The sequence below is a fragment of the Berghia stephanieae genome, chromosome 12 (genome assembly GCF_034508935.2).
Source record: "Berghia stephanieae isolate SIO BIC M18660-M18661 chromosome 12, UCSD_Bste_1.3, whole genome shotgun sequence".
Taxonomy (NCBI): domain Eukaryota; kingdom Metazoa; phylum Mollusca; class Gastropoda; order Nudibranchia; family Aeolidiidae; genus Berghia; species Berghia stephanieae.
Window position 1 is genome coordinate 40,636,727 of NC_088371.1, and position 11,981 is coordinate 40,648,707.

Sequence of the window (11,981 nt, forward strand, 5' to 3'; positions counted from 1 at the left end):
ATTGCATGTAATTAGAAAAGAGGAGGAGGAGAGAGAGAGAGATGGTAAGAGAAGGAATGGGAGAGAAATGGAGAGAGAGAGAGAGAGAGAGAGAGAGAGAGAGAGAGAGAGAGAAACAATTTGGGACAAAAACTACCTATTTACCTACCCACCTACCTCCGTCGATTGTAAGTGAAGAGAGAAAGAGGAGAGAGAATGAAAAGAACAGAAAGTAAAAGAAAGAAAAAAAAAAAGAGAGAGAGAGAGAGAGAGAGAGAGAGGGAGAGATAGAAAAGACTACCTACCTACCTACTTACCTTTACATAGCTACGTACCTACATCGCTACCTCCTCGGTTTCCGGTAGATTTGTCAGTTCGTTGCATAAAGCCAACGTCCTGTCAAAAGGGTGAGCAGCAATTAATGTTGTTAACCGCCTAACTCTACAATCTCAAGAAGCTCCAACTTCATTGTATTCATGATTTAAAACAGTCCTTCAGAGACATTAGACCGATCAAGTCGGTGCTTATCCCAGTTTCTATAGCGTGAAATGGAAAATAACAACAACAATAATAATAATAATAATAATAATAATAATAATAATAATAATAATAATAATAATAATAATAATAATAATGATAATGATGATGATGACGATGACAATAATAATAGTAATTAATAATAATGATGATGATGATAATGATAATAACAATAATAATAATAATAATAATAATAATAATAATAATAATAATAATAATAATAATAATAATAATAATAATAATTCATGGCATTTATATCGCGCATTTTCATCACTGTATGATGGTCAATTCACGTTACAAATAAATACCTAGACAAATAAAATATAAAACGTATATACCACAATGATATCAACAGCAGCAGTGTATGTAATATCGTATCATGAAAATGTCACGGTAAAAAGGTAGAAGTGTTTTAACAATGATTTTAAACTATCTATAGATAGTTTGCGCTTGGTTAAGAAGCTCACAACATTGCCATCCTGAAGTATAGATAGTATGCGCTTGGCTAAGAGGCTCACAACATTGCCATCCTGAAGTATAGTTTGCGCTTGGCTAAAATGCTCACAACATTGACATCCAGAAGTATAACGGACCAACACACAAAACTGTGTAACCTTATACGTTTATAGTCTGGTTAATGCAGTTTAGTGAGAATTACTCATAAACGCGGATGGCAAAAAACAATAACAAAGACCCGAGTGACGTGAAATTCGTTCTATCTAGAGATTTTGCTTCTCTTATCCTTCTGGCAGGTCATTCATTCCACACAAGTGGCCCAGTTTGGGGAAAGGAAAGGAACGGCCGCCATCAAATTTATAATTATAATCATTTCTAAGAGTAACCTTCGTTTTGTCAGTCGAGGATCGTAAATTCTTATTTACACAGATGCTTGCTATTCCTTGGATAGGACGCTAACTTATCCCAAATTACGTTTAGCCATCAGATCTTAGAAACCGAACTACTCAATCAATGTTAAGAAAGAAAAACAAAACAAAGCAAAACAAAACAATCGACTACACTGGAATTGATTTGGTCCCTTTGTTTGTGACGCGAGCTATTGGGACACACACACGCACACGCACGCGCACACAAACAGAAAGGATGATCAGAGTAGTGTATAGACACTTAGATAACCACGACTCTCGGACAGGCCAGTGGTCTTACTGTCAACAATGGCCGTGATTAGTGGACATAGCAATCTACATACACGTGTTTGACTATCGATGGTATGGGTATAAGTAAAATACCCACTGGTCTACCGCTTGATCAATAAAACCAACACAGATAACGATGTGTCAACTTAAATGTTTATTATAGTATCGGGAAAAAATAGTGTTTGTTTTTGTTTGTTTTTAAGGGTTTTACGGCGCTTGCAACACATTTAGGTCATATCAGCGCCAGTAAAAAGGAAGAAAATGGGATAGTCAAAAGTTATAGAATTACAAATAAAGCACCCAAGAGAAAGTAAGACAAAGGGGAACTGGGAACAAATAGGGATCAGATGTAGATTCCAAGAGCATACCATTAATGTACTTAGTTTGAGATCACCTATAAGTCTCATCCGACACAAGCACAAAATCCAACAAAAAGGAATACCCTCAAATGCTTGCATTATACATTCAAAATAACAAATATAATAATACATAACAGAGAGATGATTTACAATGAAAAAAATATCATCTCCCAAAACAATAACTATGCATTTGAATGTTTCCCTCCCAGCCAGGACTCCGGCCAGGACAAAACCAAGTAATCTCATTCCAAGCCAAAGACAGAAAGCATGTTGGAAAACAGATGTAAGGGGTAGAACACACACACTATGTAGGCTACCTCCCTGCCCACTATGGGAGGTCAGAAACCCCACCCAATGGTAAATGTTTAAGTATACACACAATTTTCAGTGTTGGTTCTATTGATCAAGCGCTAGAACATTGGGTTTTTAATTAGACACATACTATCAATAGTAAAACATGTATAGTTTGCTATGTTGCCCAACCACAGCCATTGTTTACATTATGACGACTGTCCGAAAGGCGTGGCTATCTAGGTGTCTTTTGGAATTGAAACAACATAGTAGGCCCCCATCCACAATGCGAAGGAAAGTGAAGAGTTAGGAGGGATCTTTTGATTCCTCATTTGCAAGGGTTGTTTCATGTGTGATGTGATTCTCTTCTCAACTTAACTTCTTGTTTTTTTGTGTTTTTTTTTTTTTTGTTTGTTTTGTTTTGTTTAGTTGTGTTTGTTTTGTTTTTTAACCCTTTCCTTACAAGAAAATCGTCACATTTGTTATCTACATACAGTGAATATTTTTCTTATTCAGATTTTTGTTTTGGTGTGTACATCATCAATTTAAAGAGTTATCTTTCTTTGTTTTATAAGAACTTCATGTTGTTTTGTAAAGAGCTTGTTTGACTTTAAAAACCATTTTTTCTGCTGGATAAACTTGCTGATTTGGGAAATACTGAAAATGGTCGGTAAGGAGAGAGTTAACTCACTCAACCCTAACACCGACTGTGTCCGTAGTTTACCCGGGGTTACTTTTACCCCATGCCTATGTATTACATTTTTATGAGACGTGGTACCGAAGCTAATGTTTGTAGTTTTTGAATGCTATTGATAGTTGAATAAAACTATCTATGTACATGCTCATTTTTAATACGTTTCCAATTTTGAAAAGCAGCAAAAATCTCTAGGAATGAGTGAGTTAAATTATTATCTATTTTTTTCTATCTGTCATCCCAGTTTTAATATCATTGAGGCCAACGGATCTATAATATATATTGTGCTTTGGGGTCTTTTCTTCTCTTTCCATTATTCCCTTAGTTTGTTTTAACGTTTGAATCATTCGGCAATTAATACGCCATTCGTTTCCGGTTCCCCTGGAGACAGGATCTGTTGTTCAACGCCATTAGATTCAATGCGACGCAATGATTATACATACCAAAGCACTATTACTATTAATACTACGGCAATTCTACAGCCCATTAGCACTCAAGCTTGCTGTGATTAAAAACACGTATTTTTTTTTTAACATTTTGGCCAGAAATCTCGGTCTTCAAAAATCGATCGATTAAAATGGCCATAGTCTTGTCTAAAACGATCAAACCTGGGAATTTATTATTTATTTATTTATTTATTAAAGTCCCAGGTTAGAGAGGGTTTTTTATTTTTCCATGTTGAAGGTCATTTGAATTGATGGATATTTAAAGGACTGGGTTTTTGGACAAATCGTTGAATACGTGATTTTGTCAGAGAACACGGCAGGACAGACACCAGTCGCATTCTTTTCCACCATTCTTTGGGATGGACAAAGGATGCCATCGATTTCTCTCTCTCTCTCTCTCTCTCTCTCTCTCTCTCTCTCTCTCTCTCTCTCTCTCTCTCTTACTCTCTGTCTCTCTCTCTCTTACTCTCTCTCTCTCTGTCTCTATCTATCTATCTATCTATCTATCTAGCTATCTATCTATCTAGCTATCTATCTATCCAGCTATCTTTTTCATTCTCTCTCTCACTTACTGTCACTAGCCCTTTCACTTTATGTTTGTCTGTCTGTCTGTCTGTCTGTCTGTCGGTCGGTAACAAACACATACTTTTTCTTTTTTTTTTACATATCTCTCTCTCTCTCTGTCTCTCCCTCTCTGTCTTTCTCTGTCTCTGTCTCTCTCTCTTTGTCTCTCTCTGTCTTTCTCTCTCTCTCTCTCTCTGTCTTTCTCTCTCTGTCTTTCTCTGTCTCTCTCTCTCTGTCTCTCTCTATTTCTCTCCCTCTGTCTCTCTCTCTCTCTCTTTGTCTGTCTCTCTCTCTCTGTGTCTCTCTTTCTCCCCTCTCTCTTTGTCTCTCTCTCTCTCTGTCTTTCTCTGTCTCTCTCTCTCTCTCTCTCTCTCTTTCTCTGTCTCTCTCTGTTTCTCTCCCTCTGTCTCTCTGTCTTTCTCTCTCTTTGTCTGTGTCTCTCTCTCTCTTTCTCCCTCTCTCTTTCTCCCCTCTCTCTCTCTCTCCCCTCTCTCTCTCTTTCTCCCTCTCTCTCTCTCTCTCTCCCCTCTTTCTCTCTCTCTCTCTCTCTCTCTCTCTCTCTCTCTCTCTCTCTCTCTCTCTCTCTCTCTCTCATCTCCCTTTCCTCTGACCTCCCCATAGTAAACAGAGGTCTCTTACTGTGTCTTCTATTCTCCAATATTTGTTTCCCAAGCTGCTTTTCGGCTTTGTCATGGAATGAGTTTACATTTGGTTTGTCCTAGATTCTGGCCGAAGTCATTGCTGAGCATGTCGCCATTGTTCACTTATAGATAAAACGAAGTTGACGTCACTCGGGTCTTTGTTATTGTTTTTTTTTTTTTGTTTGTTTGTTTTTTGTTTTGTTTTTTTTTTGTTTTTTTTTTGGGTTTTTTTGTTTTTGTTTTTTTTTTTTTTTTTTTTTTTTTTTTGACATCTATGTTTATTAGTAATTCTCACAAAACGGTATTAACCAGACTAAAAACGTTCAAGGATCGTTATATATACGGAGGGCAATTTGTGAGCTTCTTAGCCAAGCGCATACTATCTATAACCTGACACTAGGACCCAGTAGGACTTATCTTTTGACGTCATTTTTTAGGCTTGTGCAGTGCCAAGTGAGTCGTTTTTATTGCTCGAGGAAAAAGTGTTCCCATTGGTTGACCTATTGAATACAACTCACGATTTGTTGTCTTTTCTGGCCAAAGACGTGTCTTTTGACGTCATGTTTTGGTCTGTGTCAGGCTGAAAGTTTACGATGGCTGAGACGGAAACTGTCAAATCTATAGATAGTATGCGTTTGGCTAAGAAGCTCACAACATTGCCATCCGGAAGTATAACCGACGAACACACAAAACTATGTGTAACCATGAACTTTTATAGTCTGGTTAATACAGTTTAGTGAGAATTTCTCATAAACGCGGATGGCAAAAAGCATTAACAAAGACTGACCCCATCTTCATTCTATATAGTATTATTTTTTTGAGATGATTAATGTTATCCCTTTTAAATCATTCCTCTGTTATAAACTGCAAAATCTTTTTTTTTTTAAATATAGATATTATGTGATTCGTGATTGGCTAAGAAGTTCACTACCATCATTGCCATCCGGAAGTATAACGGACCAACACACAACACTGTGTGTAACCATTAACTTTTATATTCTGGATAATACAGTTAAGCGAGAGTTACTCATAAACGCGGATGGCAAAGAAAAAACAATAACAACGACCTGAGTGACGTCAAATTCAAACTATCTATAATATGATTAGGTGACTGCAGAGGGAACAGAAGTATGTCGTGAAAAACTCGACTTAGGAATAAAGAAAAAGGAATGAGAGAATATGACACTTACTGGTACCCAATCATTGCGTACCTTTTACAATTTTGTCTTATTTCCTTCTTACTAATCTTTCTTATTTTGTTTTTTTTTTTCGTTTCAGACACGGTTATCAAGAAAAATTCAACTGTGAATTCGACGGACGTCAAATGTAAGAGGACTTGGACGAGAATTTTAAAAAAGTGTCAACTATCAATAATACTTAAACGTGAATTCCAACTAACGTCAACTATTAGAGGACACTTTGACACGAATTCAACTAATGTCAAATATCAGATATATTCATCTTGAATTCAATTAACGTCAACTTCAGATATATTCATCTTGAATTCAATTAACGTCAAATATCAGATATATTCATCTTGAATTCAATTAACGTCAACTATCAGATATATTCATCTTGAATTCAATTAACGTCAAATATCAGATATATTCATCTTGAATTCAATTCACGTCAACTATCAGATATATTTATCTTGAATTCAATTAACGTCAAATATCAGATATATTCATCTTGAATTCAATTAACGTCAAATATCAGATATATTCATCTTGAATTCAATTAACGTCAAATATCAGATATATTTATCTTGAATTCAATTAACGTCAAATATCAGATATATTCATCTTGAATTCAATTAACGTCAAATATCAGATATATTTATCTTGAATTCAATTAACGTCAAATATCAGATATATTCATCTTGAATTCAATCAACGTCAAATATCAGATATATTTATCTTGAATTCAATTAACGTCAAATATCAGATATATTCATCTTGAATTCAATTAACGTCAAATATCAGATATATTCATCTTGAATTCAATTAACGTCAAATATCAGATATATTTATCTTGAATTCAATTAACGTCAACTTCAGATATATTCATCTTGAATTCAATTAACGTCAAATATCAGATATATTCATCTTGAATTCAATTAACGTCAACTATCAGATATATTCATCTTGAATTCAATTAACGTCAAATATCAGATATATTCATCTTGAATTCAATTCACGTCAACTATCAGATATATTTATCTTGAATTCAATTAACGTCAAATATCAGATATATTCATCTTGAATTCAATTAACGTCAAATATCAGATATATTCATCTTGAATTCAATTAACGTCAAATATCAGATATATTTATCTTGAATTCAATTAACGTCAAATATCAGATATATTCATCTTGAATTCAATTAACGTCAAATATCAGATATATTTATCTTGAATTCAATTAACGTTTAATATCAGATATATTCATCTTGAATTCAATTAACGTCAAATATCAGATATATTCATCTTGAATTCAATTAACGTCAAATATCAGATATATTTATCTTGAATTCAATTAACGTCAAATATCAGATATATTCATCTTGAATTCAATTCACGTCAAATATCAGATATATTCATCTTGAATTCAATTCACGTCAACTATCAGATATATTTATCTTGAATTAAATTAACGTCAAATATCAGATATATTCATCTTGAATTCAATTAACGTCAAATATCAGATATATTCATCTTGAAGTCAATTAACGTCAAATATCAGATATATTTATCTTGAATTCAATTAACGTCAAATATCAGATATATTCATCTTGAATTCAATTAACGTCAACTATCAGATATATTCATCTTAATTCAATTAACGTCAAATATCAGATATATTCATCTTGAATTCAACTTAAGTCTACCTGTGGGACGAAAGGTTTTACGTTTAGTTCACGATAACTAACCATTGGATAAGATTCTGACATCGTAAGTTAGACTCCAAATGATATTGACGTCAGAAATTTAAATGATACACTCAACTTCATGACAAGGTCATAAATAATAGCTATGAAGGATTTTAGCAAGGGTGGAATAACTCTACACAAATGACTATGAGTTGAAGGGAAAGCGCAGTTATTTTTGATAATATAATAATATTTTACAAAGAAAAGATAGCCTGTTCCCAATGGCGCCATGAAAACGAATCGTATTTCTATAGAAAAATGTCGTTTTGAACGTCGGCAGGAAGTTCTCGCGTCATTGTACAGCATCCTGTGTTAGAGTTACTTACAGACAACGATATACACGAATTGAATGGTTTTGTACATCGTGTGAATCTTAAAATTACTTTTCTCGAACAGATGTTGGATTTTATTTTTATTTTTAAAAATATTAGTAAGATGAATGAAATTCATTGTGAGATTTAAAAGAGATGAATTCAAATGAAATAATGTCGAAGACGATTCGATTTGGATTCATTTCAGGTTTTCGATCTTAGAATTAGTTCACTCGACGTTGAGAAATCGGAGATAAAACATCGTGTAGTTATCATAGTGGTCACGGCTTGACCATAATATCTGCAACATTTTAATGAATTTGAATTGCTGACCAAAACATTCTGGGCATACGACTCTGCCTGCTCAATGCCACGTCTAGGTGACCAACGCAAGATCTGCAACGTCCTATCCAAAGGAAAAACTTTAAAATTCAGTATCTGATATAAAGTATCTCAGTTGACACGTCTCGCATTGTAATTGACAAAAGGCTGACCCGAAACGTGATATTGGGGTCAACAATTTCTTGATTTTACTTTGGATTCTTTAAACTAACGAGGTTTAACCTCAGAAAAGTCAATCCATAATGTCGACATTAAGCATGGGTCAATATTCCATAAGCAACCCTTTTACCTACAACATCCTGACCAATGTCTCCATCCAGACATTAACAGCCTCGTCGCCGCTCTCATCGTTTTCCCCAACGCCAACTTCATCCAAATCTCCAGACATGACAAACGGCACAGCCACCACCGATTCCTCTCCGTTCCTCCTGGAGGATCCGTCCGCCATGTCCTGTTCCTCCAACGTCTCCGACGAGTACTTCGAGTTTTACGACACAGCTCAGTACATCACGGGTCTCATTGTGTACCCAATCATGTGCATTGTCGGAATCACCGGAAATGTTCTCGCATTGGTCGTGCTCGCGCATCGAGACATGCGCACTTCGACAAACGTCTACCTCTCTTCCCTCGCCGTGTCGGATACGATCAAGCTCCTCAACGATCTGCAGTACTTCATCATCGTGGCCATTTCCCAAACCAACCCCGAAGACGCGACGAGAGCGATGAGTCTACTGTACCCCGTAGCTCATTACGTATTCAACATGTCCGTATGCGTCACGGCCTGGCTAACCGTCAGCGTGGCGGTGGAGAGATACATCTCAGTGTGCTATCCTTCAAGAGCGAAAGAGCTCTGCACCATCGTTCGTGCTCGTATCGTCTGCACGTTCGTCTTCATCTCCATGAGCATTCTAAGCGTCCCGACTGGGATGCGATACGAAATGAAAACGATTAACGAGGTAGCTCTTAACAAATCGTGCGTCAAGATCGTCCCCACCTCCCTTGGCAACAATGACGCGTTCATGGTTCCTTATTCTTGGATTCACAACACGCTCAGGGGAATTCTTCCCGTGTTCATCCTCGTCTTCCTAAACGTCAGAATCATAAACGAACTTCGAAAGGAGAGAGTCAAGGGTAAAAAGTTCACGGCCAGGAATCGAATCACGCTAATGCTAATCGTAATCGTAATAGTATTCCTGGTCTGCATCACCCCAGACGCCATCATGTCCACGTTCTTCGGGAAGGGTTACGTGGACGAGGACTATTTTTTCAAAGGCATTCGTGAAATCACCGACTGTTTACTCGCCGTCAACTCGGCTCTCAGCTTCATCCTTTACTGCTCAATGAGTGCAGCTTTCAGAACTACATTCGTGAAAATTCTATGTCCGTACTATTCTAAGAAACCCGAACAGGAGGCGATACTTCTAAACAGAAGATCTCAGACAGGGGCTGGAAATAAAGGATTGGGTAGTGGTGGTAAGAATGTCAACCACGGGGCTTTTACTATAAACGGAAATGATAAACACGGGAATAAAGAGGAAGGGAAGGAGGAATTTGTATGAACACGGTAAATCTGTGTCACTCTAACCCCCCATCCTCCCGCACAATAATATGCGACAACTCGTCTCAAAAACGGTTTTATGTCGGGATGATTCAGATGCAGGGATGCCCCTTATTTTCGAATAAAGTCGGATTCCGGCTAAAGCCTGAAAACGGTTTTTGTTGTTGTTGTTGTTGTTGTTGACATTTTACCGCTGAACCTGTAAGGTATTGGTGAGCTGATTTTTTTAAAAGAAGAAAGCATTGGCAACAGTTACGAGGAAGCTAGATGGATCCTTTTCTCTGATGTAAGGGGCAATGAGAAGAAAAAAAGCCTGCACGAAATGTTTTCATACATTACGCTCTTTACTGTACCAGAAAAAAAAGTTTCAAGGTTTTTTTAAATATTCAAATTTCAGCAAAGGGGCATCCCTACAGAAGCAGCAGCTAACAATTGGGAAGTTCTAATCAAAAATATTTGACTTGTGCTACGTTTGATGCTGACAAGGAAAAGACTGACGACGGCTCAAGACGTGTGAAAGACCAGGATTCATATCATTATCCCTCATCGTCTCGCGACCATGATTCAGTTGTTGGCATATTATGTATGGTTCCTCCAGACTCATTAGAAAGGTTTAGCACATTAGACGTATCACGTATCACGCATCACTCACACACACACACACACACACACACACGCACACACACGACACGTATCGTGTATCTCATTAAGAAACTCGGGCAGGGAGCAGGCACGGCACGGGTGTGTAAGATAAAAGAGAGCCTCTTTGGTGTAATTTAATGGTATCACGTCTGATCGGTAATCAGAAGGTCCAAGGTTCGATCCCCAGACGAAGTAGACTGATTTTTTGGGATGTTTTTATTTTTTCTTGTATTTTTCGTTCTTGCTTTGTCTGGCACCTTTCATAAACAGTTGTTAAGATCTTTATCTTGTATCTACCACATCATCATTCTCATTATACTTTAAAATAGTAAGTACCGCTATGCAATGTTTATATGGATTACGAAAATGTATGTACATTGTGACATCCAAGCAAAATCGCATAGCGGCACTTATTTAGTTTACATATTATAATTAGAATGGTTTGATTTTATGTCAAGATATTTTTATAAATGTAAGCGCATAGAGCATGGCAACATCGTCATGATTAAGCGCTATACAAATGCTATTCATTATTATGATCATGTGATAGATGCGCGATAAGTGATACGAAGTATTCTGCTAAACCTCTATAATACGAATTTGAGACCATGAGTCAGATGATATATACCGCCAACAACGCTTATCACCAACTATTTGATTAGTGTAAAGTAGTGCCGCGCTGAAGACCGGTCCGGACCGCGGTCCGACGGTCTTTTAGCTGTGAACCGAAGACCGGTCCCAGAGGGGAAGATCGGCGGCGGTCCTCACTTCTTATCACCTTTCAACTAGTGCGGGGCGGTCCTTGCAAGGACCACGGTCCTACGGTCTCGCGCCATAGCCTACTACTTCCCCAGCGATTCGTTGCTTCGGTTGCCTATCTTCCACCAATCACCACCCATCCCACTTAATTAATCGCACCCACCCCCCTTTGCCATACACTAAACGACACAGACGACCATACAGGCAGACGACCACCAACCTCCACTTCCCAAACCGCACTTTCGTGTGTGAGATTGGGGGAACAGGAGGCGCACGCCTTGGACGATTCCATTATACGGGGTAAATTTCAAAATTTACTACACCATAATGATCGCAATGACAATGATCTATGGTGAAGGCATGACCCCTCTTCTCTAATGGGTTATTGTTTGAAATGTATGTGACTACTAAAGATGTGTGTGTTTTGTGTGTGTGTGTGTGTGTGTGTGTGTGTGTGTGTGTGTCGAACCTAGCAAGTAGCAAATCCGATTTTTTGTTTTCTTTTGTCCATCTCTTGTCACCACTCCTTTCTATCGCAGTGTTGTCATTTAAAATAATACAATAATATTAAAATTTCGTTTGGTGTTTTTACTAATCAAATAATATGAGTTTCATTAGTTTCTTCCTTCCAAAAAACCCAGTTATAACGTCTGAATTTTAAAAAAAGTCCAATAGAATATTTGGGGACCCCGATAGCTCAGTTGATAGAGCACTCTCTTTATACGCAAAGGGCCAGAGATCGATCCCGGGTGCAGTCGATTTTTTTCTGAATCCCT

The 11,981-nt window shown here is 37.2% G+C and overlaps 1 protein-coding gene across 2 annotated transcripts in view; it reads left to right on the forward strand.

Annotated features, from left to right (window-relative positions):
• Positions 1-9,936, forward strand: part of LOC144957875 (nociceptin receptor-like) — a 319,446-nt gene extending 309,510 nt beyond the window's left edge. For both annotated transcript variants that reach the window (XM_078889370.1, XM_078889371.1), the window contains one exon: positions 5,944-9,936. In XM_078889370.1, coding sequence (XP_078745496.1) covers positions 8,489-9,805 — 1,317 coding nt within the window. In that variant the 5' untranslated portion in view covers positions 5,944-8,488 and the 3' untranslated portion in view covers positions 9,806-9,936. The remainder of the gene's footprint in view (positions 1-5,943) is intronic.
• Positions 9,937-11,981: the final 2,045 nt, after the last annotated feature.